The following is an 18,453-nucleotide window of genomic DNA, read 5'->3' on the forward strand; positions in this document are numbered from 1 at the left end:
AAGTATGTGGACACCTGCTTGTCAAACATCTCATTCCAAAATCATGGGCATTAATATGGAGTTGGTCCCCCCTCTGCTGCTATAACAGCCTCCACTCTTCTGGGAAGGCTTTCCACTAGATGTTGGAACATTGCTGCGGGGAATTGCTTCCATTCAGCCAAAAGAGCATTAGTGAGGTCGGGCACTGATGTTGGGCGATTAGGCCTGACTCGCAGTCGGCGTTCCAATTCATCCCAAAGGTGTTCGATGTGGTTGACGTCAGGACTCTGTACAGGCCAGTCAAATTCTTCCACACCGATCTCGACAAACCATTTCTGTATGGACCTCACTTTGTGCACAGGAGCATTGTCATACTGAAACAGGAAAGGGCTTTCCCCAAACTGTTGCCACAAAGTTGGAAGCACAGAATCGTCTAGAATGTCATTGTATGCTGTAGCGTTAAGATTTCCCTTCACTGGAACTAAGGGGCCTTTCAACAAACTTCACAGTTGGCATTGGGCTCCCGAGTGGCGCAGCGGTCTAAGGCACTGCATCTCAGTGCTTGAGGCATCACTACAGATCCCCTGGTTCGATTCCAGGCTGTATCACAACCAGCCGTGATTGGGAGTCCCATAGGGCGGCGCACAATTGGCCCAGCGTCGTCCGGGTTTGGCCGGTGTAGGTCGCCATTGTAAATAAGAATTTGTTCTTAACTGACTTGCCTAGTTAAATAAAGGTAAAATACAAAAATTGGGGCAGGCAGTGTTCTCCTGGTGTCCGCCAAACCCAGATTTGTCCATTGGACTGCCAGATGGTGAAGCATGATTCATCACTCCAGAGAACGCATTTCTGCTGCCCCAGAGTCCAATGGAGGCGAGATTTACACCACTCCAGCAGATGCTTGGCATTGCTCATGGTGATTTTAGGTTTGTGTGCGTCTGCTCAGAAACATGAAACTCAGTTCATGAAGCGCCGGACGAACAGTTCTTGTGTGACGTTGCTTCCAGAGGCATTTTGGAACTCTGTAGTAAGTGTTGCAACCGAGGACAGACGATTTTTAGGCGGTACACGCTTCAGCACTCGGCGGTCCCGTTTTGTGAGCTTGTGTGGCCTACCACTTCGCGGCTGAGCCGTTGTTGCTCCTAGACGTTTCCACTTCACAATAACAGCACTTACAGTTGACCGGGGCAGCTCTAGCAGGGCAGAAATTTGGCATATTGACTTGTTGGAAAGGTGGCATCCTTTGACGGTGCCACGTTGAAAGTCACTGAACTCTTCAGTAAGGCCATTCTACTGTCAATGTTTGTCTATGGAGATTGCATGGCTGTGTGCTCGATTTTATACACCTGTCAGCAATCGGTGTGGCTGAAACAGCCGAATCCATACATTTAAAAGGGGGTCCACATACGTTTGTGTATATATATATATAGTGTATAAGGAAATGTCAAAAAGAACACAACAATCATTCACAAGGGCTACATAGCGAACATAACAAATACAACAGTTTCATGGATTCTCATGAAAATTAAGTTGGCATTAGCTAAGCAGTGTATGTGAATTGACGCTCTCCACTTTCGCACGCAAATGTCGAGAGTCTGTGTGGTTTCGGCTTTATTCTATCAAGGACAAGCAGTTTAAATTTAGCCATTATATTTAGTTACATTTTAATGGTTCCAGGCAAGTAAACGCTGTAATATCTGTTCAGTTTCTCACCGTTAATAGCCTATTTTATACTGCCATGCTCTTCTTCATATGGTCTAAAAACAAAAAGTACCCTAAAGAACATGAAACTGCAACTCTGATCAGCTTGAAAGAAATCCAACTATTTTGGTTAAAGCTGGCATTTAAGTCTCATTTCAGAAATACCAGTACATCCAAGGAATCTTTGGAGTGCTTGTTATTCCAATGAAAGACTGGCATTTAGACAGGACAGATCAGGGGATATAATAGAACTGCCAACATTTGGAGAATAATTAACATTTCACGCACTCATTAATGGGTAGATAAGGCATACTATCCCCCCAAAATGTCACTGTAAAAGCACAAAAGAGTGAATATAGCATCTTCAGTCCTCTAAGCACATGCTTAAAACTTGAACCGAGAATAAGCTTTGCACTTAAATGAGTGTATAGCTAGCTATACTAAAATGAGAATAGAAATCTGCCCACACAAAAAAGGATTTGCAATCATCTCAACTGTCAAAGCTTTCCATTACAATAGAAATAAAATATACGTATATCTGCAGATCCACACACCCAGTTTAACTGTAACCATTTAAAAAACATTTAAAACCTGGACACAAAAATATAAAAACAAACAATATTAAAGGCTTTTCTTGTTCGGTAGTGTTGACAGCCTAGAAGTTTCTACCCCCACTGCGCAACATAAATATAAAAGATTAGCTATAGCTAAGATTGCAAAGGGAGAAAAAAAGCGAATAGCAAAAAAAGGAAAAGGGTATTGAAGTGGAGAATTGTGGCTAAATCTAAAAACATCAGTGTTACGGTTGTTCAACAGTGCTTTCAAATCATGCCATTCTCCCAATACTATGAAAAAGTGGAGCGTTCATATTTATACATACATATAATTCTGGTGCATAACCTTGGCACTGACGCAGATAATTCTAGAATTGGTTTTGACATCTTAAATATTGATTCAAAATGTTAATCAGAGAAAACAAAAATTCAACATATAAAGCCACATCTCGTCAGCAGGATGCATCGTGGGAGTATAAGCATAGAAAACCAAAATACTACTTTCTCAAAATTCTCTCAAATATTTGAGGGTACGGCCTCCCAACACTTTGGACATGCATATAAAATACAGGGTCAGTGTGGACTGTGTAAAAGCACCAGCAGCCCTTGTCAATACTGAAATGTCTACACAAGTATGGCTTTATTGATATTTCTCTCACACGCATAACTTAAACCAGGGATGGGCAACGTTGATAAGGGTGGGGGCCACAAAATCTTAACTCATCATGAGGGGCACAGTGGCTTGTGGGTCTGAGTACCCACATCTATAACCACACATGCATCGACCTTACGAGAAAAACATTTTAACAGCCCCCATCTTGACAGTGGAGAGAAGAAAATTAAGTTTGGGAGTACATTTTCTGCAATTCTACATATTTTGCCATGGGGCAGAGAGGAGTGTTTGCAGTTTTTAATATAATATCTGAGTGAGTGACTAACAAAATCAAATGGGGCCCCGGTCTGTAATTCGACCATGACCAACCACTTTTTTTTTGCTGACATGGGCTAATTGACTGACCGACATAACAGAAACTGCTGATTCACAACCAAATTTTGAAATTCTACCTCTCGACAGTAAGTTGAGACCAGGGTTTCCGTTAGCTGGTAATAGCCGGCTTTTGGCCTATATTTTTTTTTTTTTGAAAAGCCGATAAATAAAAGTGGCGCCGGACAATTGTCCAGGAGAAGAAAAAAATCCCATTGTGATATAATGCTTTTTAGCCTATTCATTGATGGAAATACCAGTCGATGTAAATACATTTGACTGGTCATGCTTATCGGTCTATAGGTTAACTTGCATAATTTAGTGGAACTAAATTGGCGCATGCGTAGGCTACAGTATATTCGTTATCTTATTTATCACACCCCTACAGCATACAGATAGAGCCTTTGAGCGGAAAATATGTCAGACAGCGAGAGAGCTGCTGCAGCATCTCAAACGGCAACAGAAGGCAGGCTTCATCAGCACGTCACACCAATGAGCTAGAGGCAGTAGGCTACGCATTTTGAAAACATAATTGTTTGAAACCTGAACATTTTAATACATATGAGGCATGTCTTACCTTGCTTCAAAGTAGCCTATTAGATCTCCTCTCTTTCAAAATTTCTAACAAATATTTTCATCTGTCACATTAAACTGCTTGCATGTGCGGTGCCCTTTTGACAACAGGTGTTTTCCCGCTAATTGCATTATGGAACAAACATTTGTGCATAGCCTACTGCCATGTGCGCATTGCTGAGCTTATAATGTGAATACATTTACATTTTTGTCGTTTAGCAGACGCTGTTATTCAGAGCAACTTACAGTAGTGAGTGCATACATTTTCGTACTGGTCCCCCGTGGGAACCCATTCGAACCCAAACCCTGGCGTTGCAAGCGCCATGCTCTACCAACTGAGCCACACGGGATCATAGTTTATCAACATTAAGCTAAAGGTTTGGATCGGTTGCATCAGATTCATTGGGCTCTATCTTCCCATAACTGTCCCAGAGTCTTTTTGGAATAGGCTATTTCTCTGCCAATAGAATAGGTAAACTTTTCTACTATGGGGGATAGTAGATTGACATAGGCTAGTGGTTTTGCTGTTCGTTACTTGTCTTGTTGGCTGAGGAAAGGTAAATGTAGACAGTTATTCTAACATCTCCAAAGTGAACATCAGAATCAGGACCACACATCCTTGCATCTGACTTGCATGTTCTGTTAATATGAATTACCATAATCTAAAATGTGATGTGTCATTCTGAGCACTGTGGGTGGACGCCTTAATCAGGTTACGTACCCAATACATATGGGTCCGGCAGATTTCTCAAATGTCCGGTAAACTAAAATGTTGCTGGTCAAATGTCCAGCGCCACATTTTCCTAACAAAAACCCTGGTTGAGACCCAGACTGAGTTGGAGAATGGGGGGCTACAAAATGGGGCCCCCAGTTGCCCATCCCTGACTTAAACTGTCTTGACTGTCCACAAAAGCGCCTCTAAAAATATAATCCACCTGTAAATCCTATTTAATAACATTCATATTGTATTGCACTTAGTCATCGTAAGTGTCACTGATCGTGACAGTCCATATGCGAGACCCAGAACCATGCAGGGTGTTGTTAGCCATCTAGTCTGGGCGGGGGAGCTGTGCTTTCACACAGGCCTGTAGCAGGAGTCTGGCTGCCACATGCGCAGGTCCACCAGGATCTGGTTGAGCTTCTGCATCCACAGGTTCCTCTCGTCCTTGGTGTCGGCACACAGCCAGTTCCTGCAGGTACACGTAAAGAGTCATGTTATGAGTTTCAGTATACTGGACCGGAGACCCAAGTCAGTTTACCTCCCTTCTCCCTGAAGCGTGCACTCGTTCACTTCCCTGAAGTATTGTTTTTAAATATTTGAGGGGGAGTGAACAAGTGCTCACTTCAGGGAGAAGAGTGCAGAAAATAGAAAACTTGGGCTTCAGTGTGCCAAATGTCATAAAATCAGCCAATCTTCAAATAATTGCTCCACACAAGGTACTTGCCTACAAAACAACACAGCGTACTATAGCAACTTCGACCAGTGACTTACTTGGTGACACACATGGTGTTTTTACACTGGCTGACGAGCGTCTCTCTGTCGTCCTCTCTCTGAGGCCGGACGGTGATCAGCTCGAAGGTGTTGGGCCGGGCACAGAACTCCCTGTTGGCTGGCTCCACCTTACGACTGGTGCAGTTGGCCAAGTTGATGCGACCTATTGGGTTCTAGAAAGACATGCACCCGTCCAAATAAATTTTATGACAATTAAAATAGATAAAGCTACTATAATTGTTAGCAACATGAATTGACATACTGGTACATTACAACCAAGAATAACCACAATAAAACCTGAATGCTTATTTCCACTGGTCCTATAGTATTGAAAAAATAGGCTCACTGGGCTTATCATTAAAAACTAAAGGCTCCAATAGTGCTCGACGGCAGGTTGGCTTCAACATCCTCCTACCTTGCGTTTCTCGTCATCAGGGTAGGTCCAGTAGGAGATACAGTATCCTGACAGGACACACCATCTCCTGTGCCATGCTCCGAACCCACTCACATCCTCAAACATTGTCTGTAAAACAAAAAAAAATACAGATTAAGATTAAGCCTGTCCAAGGTGAAATCTCAAACGTCTCCCCTTGAAATAACAAAATGTTAGTCTGACTACCTGAGGGCATGTGGGATGTAGATCTGTAAATCTATGTTTAGGCTCCATGTCTACACTGCATCTGATGCATGCGTGTACTCACCAGGAAGCCTCTCTCCTCCACCAGGGAGCCCACCTCACACTGCATCTTCAGGTAGATGTGGCCCTCCAGGGGGCACAGGAAAGGCACCTGGAACAGATTACACAGGACATGTAACACAGGCCTCAGCTGAAAGACCACCAACACATCCACAAAATGCTTCCATCGATTAAGACGGCCGGGTGACAGGACAGATTGGGTTAATTAGCTTTTAGGCAGAAATGTAAGCCTGTTGTCTTCTAATAAGAGTAAATTGGCTGGATGGTGACAACTTAACTGCATACCGTGCCTGAAACACCCCCAAAACATACAAAAGACATCCAGCACAACTTACAGTCCTTACGACAATACCAAGCAACTTGTAGTTTGAGGTTAGAAATGTTAGTGTCACAACAGAACCAGATTATTTTGTTGTCACAAACCACCACACACACAAATCCCAAAATATTAAAGTGGTCATGGATCGAGTAGCAACCTTGCTGTGAAACATGTCTCTGAGAAGCGCTCTCTCAATGCCTTCATATCTGATCTAAAAGAGAGAAACGAGGAGTGTATGTGAGTGAATGAGTGTCAGAGGCGGGCAGGCAGCACACAGACAGTGCAGGTGGGAGAACAAAGACTGTTTTTCAGATTTGTAGGCCCGTCTCCCTGCTCCGGCCTCTCTCAGGACAACTGTCAGTTCTAAACTCTACAGATGTTAGACCCTCCCCTACGATTACCCTGGACATTAGCTGGTATTGTGTGCAGAGACACAGCAGAGGTCAGCTAAAGTGGAAATAGAGGGCGAATTCAGGATATAAATGGAAGTGGAGTCAGAACAACATTTCAATAAAGTTTTAAAAAATGTTACAAAAGTCTTCGGATTTTACCTTCTCCAATGGGAACTTGTTTTTCCCAATTGAGGCTAGAGTTAGCTTGTGAGACCCGACCAGGACAAAGTTACTGGTGCGGACTGTATTTGGGCCCCCAGGACTGGCCACCACTGCAAAGAGAGAAAGGAGGATTTGTTGTTTAAGCTACACATTATTTGTTTTAGCAGACATTATCATCCACAGAGACTTGCAAAATCAATAAGTCTGTTCAACTGAAGTAGGTGAGACTGAACCACACATCACAATTACTGCAAGTAAAACCTTCATAAAAAATATCCACTAGCAGCAGTTACTTAAAAAGTATCCTTACCTGGAGTCAGACTGCTCTTCTACAGGGGCAAAGAGAGAGATGTTATGAAGAGGAGAGGCATGTTTAGAATGATTTTCAAGATGGCTGACTGTATGTACTGCATACATCATATATGACAACAGTAACAGAATAATAGTATAACGCATTCATTGATGCAATTCTACATTTCCCATGTGGCGATCATTCCTACCAATCCCCCTGAACAGATCCGATAAGTGTTCAAACAAACATTCTGTATGTAACCACAAGGCAGTGTATTAGAGAAGGATGATAAGAATGAAAGCTTACAGAGATGGCGAGGAACCTCTTGGGAGTGATGGCCTAGAAAGAGAAAAGGTGATTGAGTTTCAGAAGAGGTTACGTCAGGACATAGACAAGGGAATGAATGGGTAATTCAAAACACTGACTAAGCCAACCCTGCTATTGTGAGCTGTGAACAAAGCCTTTCAAAGAGACCCTTCACTGTGTGTTGGAATGGAAAGAAGGAGCCTGAAGGCCTAATGTGTGTGTTGGGCAGCAGTAGGCCCAGGGCCTGGTAAGCCTTGTGTTAGTTGTGTTCTACTACCGAGTAGTAACATTACAGTACACCCACACCAAAAGGTGAGTGGGGTTTTAAAATCAGTCCATACCGACAAGCACAAATCGAACATGGCTCCACACCATCTCATCTTAGAGACAGGATGTTTTTTGAAAATAGCTCTAAATGCAATGCTCTAAATGCATATTCTGATACATAGCAATTGCACTGTATTCAAGCAGAAACTAGAAGGAAAGATACAAGACTATTCCCAGGTCAAATATTAAATAAACTGAATTGTACAGTTTGTTAAGGCATATTTGATTAAATCACACTACCTTTGACTTGCTGGGCTTCTTCCTCTTGACAGGGTCCAACTCACGCTTCTGCACCTGAAGGAAATAAACAGGGTTAAAGTGAGTAATATCTCAGCTCAAAGAAGTCAGAGTCCTCCTTAAACAATAACATTTGCATTTACAAAAAGCAGCAAGAACTCACCAGGCAGTAAACCTCAACATCAATTGCAAAGTCGTTAGAGACATCAGGCCTAAAATGGAAGAGAGAGAGAGGAAGGCATTAGAACATGTATGACAGAGAGGACATGACATGCATGACAGTGGTACTACTCTACAGAATTTCAGAGAGGGAATCTGTGCAGTTTAACTGACATGGTGAACTTGGTAGAGAAGGTGATTGCGTCTCCACTGATAGCGCTACGTGTGCTGGCCAGGGGAGTAGCAACTGTATTCTCAGCTCCAGCACGGATCATGATGAAGAAGTAATGGCTGGACGACTCTGGAATAAACACAGATATAAAGTGGAAAATGTAATGAGTTCAGTCTAACACATAATACTTTAAGTATATTACAATTGGATTGAACAATGTACATTTTTATCTTGTTTTTGACAGTACGATGTGGAAAACAGGAGATCAATAGAACTGTATTGTCCCCAAAGGCAATTTGGTTGCAGGCTCATTACAAACACTACAAAAGACATACGTCATTCACCAAAAGAATACAAATAAAAAAGGTGGTTAGAAGAGATAATCAAGTAACACAATTGTTGTGTGTTGGGTCTCTACCTGGCTTGTTAGCAGAGGAGCAGACAAAGTCAGCTTTGAGGGGCAGTCGTAGCTCCAGGAGAGAGATGGATCCCTTGGAGGCTGAGACCCCCATGTCCCCACCCTGCCCCCTCCTCTGACCGCTAGGACCCTCTCCATTCAGACGGTCCAACTCAGCCTTCAGAGCCCCCCGCTTCTCCGCTGGAGGGAGACAAGAAAAAGACGTGTAAGAAAGTTTAAGCGAAATGCATGTCGATAATCTTAAAAATATAACAGCTGATCCCCAAGGGGTATGGTGCAAATTGGGATTGGCTGTCAGTGTGTGCACCCATGTTGTAGGGGTAGAAGGGGAACTCACTGGCTACGAGCAGCAGCCTCTCAGCCTCTGCCTCCACCTGCGAGCCTTTCCCATGCTCCTCATCCGTACAGCAGTTCAGAGCTTGGCTGGCCTGGCTGATCACGGTCTGCTGCAGGTTCATCTCATTGGTCAGAACCTACAAGGAATCATAAAGACGACATCTCATTGGTCACATGGAACGAGGAAATCAACATCAGCGGTCAGAAGAACCTACATGGAAGGAAGGGGAAAATATCCCAAGAGATGTATATTTTGCACTCAGAGCACTTACACTTGATTCTGTACTCTACTACTAGATCCCTTACTATTAATAACAGTATGACAGGGCCACCTCTGAAGTAAGTTGTTCTTGCTCTGGCATTGTGTCACAGAGTCAGCTTCCATCTCACTTATGGAGAAAACGCACCAGACCGCTGTCGGTGCGGTGTGTTATAGAGACCACCGCCATTGGCAATTTAACAGACGTAATTTCCGTCCATTTCTACATGTGGAATCAGTTAGAAAATTACAGCGGCACTCTGTTCAGAGGTGTTAAGTACTCTCGGCCAGCAGATGCTCAACAATCCTACCGGTCTGTCCGTGCCTTTACCTTCATCTTCTGTTTGATGCTGGTGTGTCCTTGGCTCCTGGGTTCCTCTGCTGCTCTCCGAGACATGTCCTCCTTCCTCACAATGACCTGCTTCACACAGGGCCTCTCCGTACTCTCCTTGATCCTGGTCGACCTGTACGCATCAATACTGGAAGAGAAAGGAAAACATATGGAAAGAGTGAACAAGGAAGGCTGCTTTGCTTCAGTGAAAAATACCCCATAAAAGTATCAAAAGGGTGTTAACTGGATACAAGGGTCTGAATGACCTAAGAGAAAATAGTTATGGTTCGTATCTTGAACTCAGTGAAACTAAATGACATAAATAGAACAGTTGTTGATGTATCAGCTGAAGGGGTGAAGCTCAGCCAGTTACATTAGAGATACCATGAATTCAGTAAGGCACCAGTTTGGGTATATGCCTTTAACTGGTTAGAGAGTGGTTGGTTACCTGTAGGGCAGGTTGTGGTCCTCATGTTTGTCTGTCTCTAGGCTGTCTGATGACCCGGCCCGGAGCATGCGAGCCCTCTGGAACTTACTGGGTCTGGACAAACTGTCAGGAGTCTGGCTCTTAGCGTTGAATGAACTGGCTGGGGTCAACATCTTGTCAGGGATATACATGAAAAAGTATTAGGTTGGCCCAAAAATTACATATTTGGCCATAAGTCTATCTAGTCCATGGGCGCAAACAAAATATGACAAGCTTGCATTAAAAAGCAGTCCAAGACATTAAATAGCTGAAAGACTTTTCTACTTTGTATGCTTAGCATTTTTTCCATTTTGTTTCCAGCTTTGTACTGTAAACTCACCATCATTTTCCTCACTGGGCTCTTGACCACGGCAGCCACAGTCTCAGAGAAGGGGGCCAGGATGGACATAGAGGAGATGTTCAGTTTATCTTCCTCCTCGTCTCCTGCACCCTCCTCATCCTCACCACTCTGGTCATGGAACCCGTCAAAGTTGTTGTTGATCACATCAGAGTTGTTGGACTGGTCCACGTTCATCTCATGACTCTCTTCTTCATCTGCATTGAGACAATAGTGAGTGGGATGTTATAGTGACGCCATCAGTGTAAACTTAGATTATATAGAGGACTGCTCTGATTAAAATCGTTGTTGACCGAAAGCTTAGGACATAAAAAAAATCTGGAACTTGCATCCGATTAAAGCATCCAAATAAACATTTTTAGGATCAGTGTAATCTCAAGAAAGCCAATGATATGATCAAGTATAGTGTACTAAGATAGTAAGTACAGTACCTGATTCCTCCTCCTGTGTTTCTTCCTCAGAAGGCTTCTCCACTGAGAATTCTACACTCTTCACAGGGCTGGAGGTTGGGGTGGTGGCAGCAGGTACATTGGGTTTCTTGGGTGCAGCATTCAGGCTATCCAGAGGGTAAGCTGTTGGCTCATCATCAGGCTGGGAGACAACAGGCCGTCTCTCCTCAGGCTGCTCAATCAGATCCTGAGAAAAATAATTACAGGCTCATTTAACATTTTCTTCATAACTGCTTTGCAGTTGCCCATCATACACCAGTCTGCACATATGAAGTTTTGGTCGAAATAAATATACTTCACCACCAACCTTGGCCTGTGTGTTTTTCTTTGTGTCTGCTGCCGCCTCCTTGTTCTTCCAAATGTTGTTCCCTTTCTGGAAGCGGTTACGAATCTGAGCCAGTTCCGACTCACGCTCCTGCAATAAAAAACAAGAAAATGACAACTTTCCATCAGTCTGGTCACAAAACAAATGTCATAATACATGTAATACTTTAATTTTAAAAAGAGCTATTCATTACAAAAATAAATGCCAAAGTGCCGTACAAAGGCAAAACTAAAGACATCACGGTAGAAGGTCTGGGTAAATAAAGTGAACTGTAGTACCAGTTTCTGTTTCTGTGCGAGGTCAGCGGTGGCGGTGTTGGCAGCCTGGGCAGCTCTCAGCCTCTCCTGCACCAGCCTGGTGTTGGGGGTCACAGACTGGCTCACCACAGGGGTACGACCAGTCAGGCCTGCCCCAGACGGGTTCACTACGGTCGGGGTACGAGCGGCAGCTCCATGGCTGGTGGCAGGGGAACTCAGGTCAGAACGCTCCTGGCGCCTCTCCCCAAAACGCTCCATGAACGACTTGACACCTGTTAGAAACAGAAGAGAAAAATATTCAGTAACTCTTGGAGGACAATGGAAGTGGATATAGACATTGAAACACAGCAATGGTCAAATGAGCAGAGACTATGTATTAAAACATCTGATATTTCAGAACATCCTAATAAGCTGTCGACTTTAGCTTAAGAAAAACAACAAAGCTAAGTTGAGAGCTAATTCTCGCACACCTGGAGTTCCAGTTGCTCCAGTGGTGCCTCTCTGCTGCAGGGGAGTGGCTGGGGTGGTCTCCTTGGTGAACCTCTCCCTGGTCTGCAGGACAGAGGGTCCAGTGGTGGAGGGCTTCTTGGGGCTAGCGTTGACCTCCAGGGCTCGGGACAGGGCCTGGTTCTTCAGGGGGCTCTGAGGCACAGGTGAGGCTGAGGAGGGAGCGCCTTTCTGGGGGCTGGGGGTGAAGGCTGAGGCTCTCCCCTGGTAACTCCTCTGGGGACTAGATACAGGAGAGGGGAGACCTCTGCCTGTCCGTAGAGCTGGTCTGGCTTCAGGTACTTCAGTCTTCTGGGGGCTGGGGGGAACCACTCTGGTGGACTTGACTGGGGAGTGGACAGGCTGCTGAAGAAATGCAAGAGCGAAATTATTAACCAAACTGTTCAGAAAATCTCAAAGTCTTCTGCATGTGCGTCGAAACATAATTTATAATTAGTTGTTACTGCACACCGCCTTCTTGCAAAGCATCACCAATTAATATCTTAATTTCTACTTCTGAATCTTTTTCACATTCAAAATGGCTCTATAGAATCAGTTTGTCCCATGCATTGACATATTAATCACACAACAGTTATGTACATCGTGATTAGTAACAAAGTCAACTGTCGCATTATGACTCACCTGGTTGGAGTCCAGAGCAGGCTTGCTGTTTGATGACTGACTCATTTGTGGCCGGTCTGCAGCAGCAGAGGTGGGTTTGGCTCCAGCACCAGCCTCTCTCCTCCAAGCAGGGGTGGCGGTACTGACACTACCAGGCTTCCCTTGTGGATTGTCTCTGCTGCGAGGGGCCGCGTGGCTGAGGTCGTCCTCCCAGGACCCAATGGTGGCAGCGAGGCTGGCCAGCCGACCCTTCCTGCCCACAGGGGCCTCTGAGGACGCAGCAGCAGGGCCGGGTGTGGGGACCGAGGCTACAGCCTGCCTCAGCTGGGTCTGGCTCTTCACTGGGGACAGAGCTGCTGGGATGTCTGGAACCTCGTCAGAGGTACCTTGGAGGAGAAAAACATACGCATTCAAATTTGTCAGGCCAAAACACTAATATGTGTTTAATATGATTGTTGTAGTATATTTCTAAACTGATATTAGAAGGTGTAAAAAAATTGTTTGTCGTCAGGTGTTCTATAATGGTTAAGCAGGTAATACATGTACAAATGAAATGATCGAGCTAGTCAACAGGCCATGCTCCTTACCTTCAGAGTCCCAGTACTGCCTCTGTTCAGCCAGTCTGGCCAGGCGAGACTTCATGGCAGCAGGGGTTGAGGAGGTGGGAGCCTCCCTCTGCTCTTCTCTGTTCCTCTGAAGAACTGGGCTAGTAGGCACCTCCTCCACATTCCTGGTCCTCTCTGGCTGTGAAGCAGCACTCACAGCCACCTTCTCTGGTTCTGGGGCAGGGCGTGCTACCTCCCTGGCCCTGACCTGCTCTGGGACAAGCTGTGCTGCCACCATGGGCTCTGGTTCAGGAACGGGAGCACCAGGGCAGACATCCACCCTTTCCAGAGAAGAGGCAGAGCGGATGCTGGCTGGGCCCGTTGGGGGCTTCCGGTCAGTCTGGGGATCTGACAGAGTAGGGGTCAGGGTGCGAGGAGGCATCGCAGGGGCCCTGTTCTCCTCACCAATAACGGTGGGCTTGTCAAGTTCACCTGAACGACTCCGCTTGGAGGGAGAGGGCTTGGTGGACTGGTGGGGGGCTGGGGGGTCAAGTAAGAAACACCATGAGTTAAGTTTACACACTGGGAGATTTCCAATCCACAAAATTAACATAAGTATTTGACTTGATATACATATGATCTGAAATGTCACCATTTTGTCTATATTTGTACACAGCATAGGGAAAGCTACAGCCCTAGACCCATCCCACTGATTTGATCAGATCATTCTCTTTGAGCAGTTTCAACGGTCAAGCTTCCTGTATGGAAAGCTGTGCACATGCAGGGCAAGAAGTTCAACCACTTCCTGAAGGCTAATGGAACCATCTGGGGTTTCAAATAAAACAAAACTAATCTATGCCATATTCACTATCGCAACCAGAGGGAGCACTGTGCTCGCAAATAATTGATGTATTTTATATTGTATCACTTTGAGAATAAAAGTGTATGATCTTTTTGTAGGAAGGCCTTCCTTACCTTTGTCGATGACAGGCTCTGTGACCAGGCTGTTGCAGGTCTCAGCCAGAGGCTCCCTTGCCCTCTTGGCCATCTGTCTGTTAGAAGCAGTGGGCCTCTCTGCCATCTTCTTCTGCAGGTTCTCCCTGCGAGCACGGGTCCTCTCCAGGAGTTTCTGAACAGGGAAAAAAACAATACTTTATTATGAAATATAACATTTCCATTTAGAGCACTGTGTGCACTCTTTTTTTCTAATTTGATTGAATCTAATGAGAACAGGACCTAGGAGTAGTAGCCCGCCGTACCGTCCAGACAGCATTGACTAGCACATATAAAAGTGACATCCTGAGGGACATTCCACACCATTGTAAACTTAAATTGCAACTGCGCCACTTTTCAACCTCATATTCATTATCTCCAACCAGTGTCTACATAGGGCTGGCCGATATATCAAATTAATTTGAATGTTTCTGCACGATATTCCAAATGCCTGTATCACAAGAATCAAGTTTATTTTGTATAATTTTATGAGCGTTTATGTTCGCTTGTTCTCATGTCTTTTTGGTATCGTCTCCTTCGCCCCCATCTGCTGCGACTGTGCACCTTTTCATTTATACATGCACACCAAGTCCCTCCACCACACACCAAGCCCCTCCCCCTGCCACTCACAGTAACAAAGATGAAAGATCACTTCTTCCGATCTGACAAGCATTTTCAACTCGCCATTTGCATTTGGTCCAACAGAAACGGTCATACGGACACAGAAACACATTGAACAATTATTTTACTGTCATAGAGGAGAACATAACCTTTCTAACGATAGCCTTTTTATGTTTCAACTCATCAAATTGCAACTCCTCCTGAGCAGACCCTATTAAAATGGGAGTATCCCTGAACATTGATTCTGAAAAATGTATGCTCAATTTCTGTTGTTCAGTACCACATTCCGCTACAAGCATTTTAGCCACATACTGTTATACTAGCGGTGTAGTCTGTGTTTTATAATTGTGCAATAAGCATAAAAAAACATAAGGAATTGGCAACTCGTTCTCATTCTGAGAAATAAGGTAGGCCACTTGATTTCAACATCTGAACAAAGTGGACAGGCTAGCATGCTGTTCAAACAGTTGGAGATGGACAGAAGGGTGTGTTCATAACAATTCAACTGTTCTATATTGTTAGCTAGCAAATAGATCCAAGTTAGCTATACTTTAAATATAAAGATTAGTTTGCTACTCACTAGCATGTGGGCTTGTGCTTGAGAGATTGTTTATGTACTCCTGAGTGGCGCAGTGGTCTAAGGCACTGCATCGCAGTGCTAACTGTGCCACTAGAGATCCTGGTTCGAATCCAGGCTCTGTCGCCGCCGGCCGCGACCGGGAGACTCATGGGCGGCGCACAATTGGCCCAGCGTCGTCCAGGGTAGGGGAGGGAATGGCCGGCAGGGATGTAGCTCAGTTGATAGAGCATGGCGTTTGCGACGCCAGGGTTGTGGGTTCGATTCCCATGGGGGGCCAGTATAAAAAATATATATATATGTATTCACTAACTGTAAGTCGCTCTGGATAAGAGCGTCTGCTAAATGACTAAATTGTAAATGTAAAATGAGACCTGTGTTCATTTTCTATAATGCCTGCTACAAGAAATGTGTCATTATTAGTGAACGTGCATTATGCATGGTTCTGGTTAAATTTGTAAACAAAAGGGTACTTGAAAGTCAGATCAGTGATTATTGCAAAAAAGCAGGTAAAACAATTTTGATAATTAAATTATTTGTAGGTTTTATGGTTGTGTAAGGCTTAAAATCTAGATGATTTTTAGGCCACGTCGCCCGTCTACATATGTGAAAGCGGCGCATTTCTTGAGAAATATCACATTAAAAAAGGTATACCCAATGACAGTGATTTCCAAACACAGATTGCGGTGACATGGTGGGCAGGAAAATACACTCCCTCTGCCTAGAAACTCATTGCAGGTTTTGAAACTCACTTTCTTACATTTAAATTCTACACTGTGATGTCACATAGAAGCATTTTTTAGGACCTTTCTTCTCATCTTTTTAACCACAGATGTAGACACTGGTTTGGTGCTGGAGATAATGAATATGAGGTTGAAGTGGTGCCATTTTAGTATGTTTTCCTTTCTGTTCTATTTTATTGCACCCATAGTGAGCAGTGGATGGAGGGGGTCTATGGCTTTCAAATAGTGAAAAAGTTTTAGTCCACATCACAGGGTCAACAAAAACTACTGAGTCTGGGGGAGATAAAAGGCTGCCATTGCCTCTACACTACTTCTCCCTGGCCTCCTACTCTCCTGTCTGTTCTTCTCATCTGTACACTAAAACCCTAGCTGGCCTCCCAGTCCAAGGCAAACAGTCCTGAGGCATGATTTATTGCCCTGGGCCAGAGCTCTGGCTGCAACAGTGCAATACTCAACACATTCTTGCCTGTTTCAGAGTTGCCTGAGCAGCTCTCTCACCCAGCCAGGCTGTGTGGAAAACTTGTTAAAGTGGGTGTCATTCCTTAGGAATGAGCCACTCGGAATGAGCCACTCCTGACGTGTTGTGGCTACTCTGTAGCTCAGCAGGTAGAGCACGGCGCTTGTAACGCCAAGGTAGTGGGTTCGATCCCCGGGACCACCCATACACAAAAATGTATGCACGCACGACTGTAAGTCGCTTTGGATAAAAGCGTCTGCTAAATGGCATATTATATTATATTATTATTATTATACTGGATTTGAAATCTCCCGAGGCATTTCTATTGGTTGGAGTGGAAATTTGAGTGATTTCGTATACTGCCGATGGCCGCTGCTTTCTCTATATATACACACACGAGTTGTCATGGAACAGAACCAGATCCATACCAGAGTGATTTTTTAAATTAAATCTAGCTAGTCCTCATGGCACATTTGGTTTAAAAAATTGATAGTGTAATTTAAAAGGGAAATTGACAGACAGCTGCTGTATGGAAATGAAGGGGGGAAACACCCAGTGTAACTGAAAACACTAACGTTCACTCCTGTATTCATATTCAAATTCTTCACTTTGTCATACTGTAGTTTTGACTAATGCAGTCAAAGGTTGGAACTATTCCAAGCTCCAACTGGTATCCATTCATTCCCAATAAGGGCATTGTAGATTTCTCTCTCCCTGCTCACACGTTAAGGGAGGGGCTGGGGTTGTTGACAAGACAATTATCAGACTGCTTTATGCAGGCATGTAATGTACAGTATTATAATTATGAAGAGGAAAATACCTTTAACAGGAGATGTCAGGGTTTAGATGTCATTTAGATGTCACTTCTATAACAGTTGACTTGGCTATCTAACGAGCAACGTTTTCAACAACTTTCAGTTAAGGTTATACATTTGAAATCAGCCAAAGTTAGCTAGTTTACAAAATATTTAAATTCCCATTTGTTGAAGAACAAATTAACGAGGTAGTTACCAGCTAGCTAACGCTAGTTAGCATGCAAACCAACGTGATTAACGTTTGTTTGCATGCAGGTTTTACAACATTATTTCAGTGTTACAAATATCGAGTTTAATGACAGTCACTGAGTATTTTGGTTATCAAACAAGTTTAACATCTTCATGCAATGCAACAAACAAATTGTTTTTGATAGCTAACGTTAGCTGGCCATGGTAGCTAAGTTAGCTAGCTAGCAAATGTTACCCAGAACTTACTAGCTAGATAAAATAAATTAACTGTGCACTCACCTCGGTAAACGGATCCATTCCGAGAATAGTTTATCTTTGTTAAAATCTACTGACTTAGCTATATTAAAATCTACTGACTTAGCTATATTAAATAAGTATAGTTTATCTATGCTAATTCAGCAAACGCGGATAGCTCGTTTCACCAGACCAGACGCCTCCGTTCCTGTTTTTTTTTTTAACAAACATTTGTTCAATATTTGAATTTCAGCGCTGTGTTCACTGCGCAGACTCCGACGGTTGAACTCACGCAGGAATCACGGGACAACCAATGAGAAACACAATGGGCGTAGACAGACGAAGTCTAGCCAATCAGATTCAAGTTTCACTCTCTCTCAATTCAATTCAATTCAATTCAATGGGCTTTATTGGCATGGGAAACATATGTTTAAGTTGCCAAAGTGAAATAGATAAAACAAAAGTGAAATAAACAATCAGAAATTAACAGTAAACATTACACACAGTACAGAGAGACAATTTAGAGCCAATGTCACATGTAGAAAAATATCTCTGATTGTGATCAGCTGAATAATAATAACCAAGTTGTGAATTTTTTTATATTTACATTTTAGTCATTTAGCAGA

General features: G+C 43.8%; 1 protein-coding gene across 1 annotated transcript; it reads right to left on the bottom strand.

Moving 5' to 3' along the window:
* Positions 1-1,578: 1,578 nt before the first annotated feature.
* Positions 1,579-17,890, bottom strand: LOC311115055 (anillin-like; the record flags this gene model as incomplete). Its single annotated transcript, XM_084157266.1, has 23 exons — positions 1,579-4,982; positions 5,285-5,457; positions 5,700-5,807; positions 5,986-6,072; positions 6,852-6,964; positions 7,165-7,183; positions 7,453-7,485; positions 8,020-8,073; positions 8,180-8,228; positions 8,350-8,476; positions 8,766-8,945; positions 9,103-9,238; positions 9,692-9,839; positions 10,140-10,291; positions 10,498-10,712; positions 10,947-11,151; positions 11,272-11,379; positions 11,568-11,818; positions 12,017-12,398; positions 12,675-13,039; positions 13,241-13,738; positions 14,174-14,327; positions 17,873-17,890. 23 exons carry the CDS (start codon positions 17,888-17,890, stop codon positions 4,868-4,870), a joined length of 3,690 nt encoding a protein of 1,229 aa, XP_084013392.1. The 3' UTR covers positions 1,579-4,867.
* Positions 17,891-18,453: the final 563 nt, after the last annotated feature.

This window comes from Coregonus lavaretus (assembly GCF_964263955.1).
Source record: "Coregonus lavaretus genome assembly, chromosome: 3".
NCBI lineage: Eukaryota > Metazoa > Chordata > Actinopteri > Salmoniformes > Salmonidae > Coregonus > Coregonus lavaretus.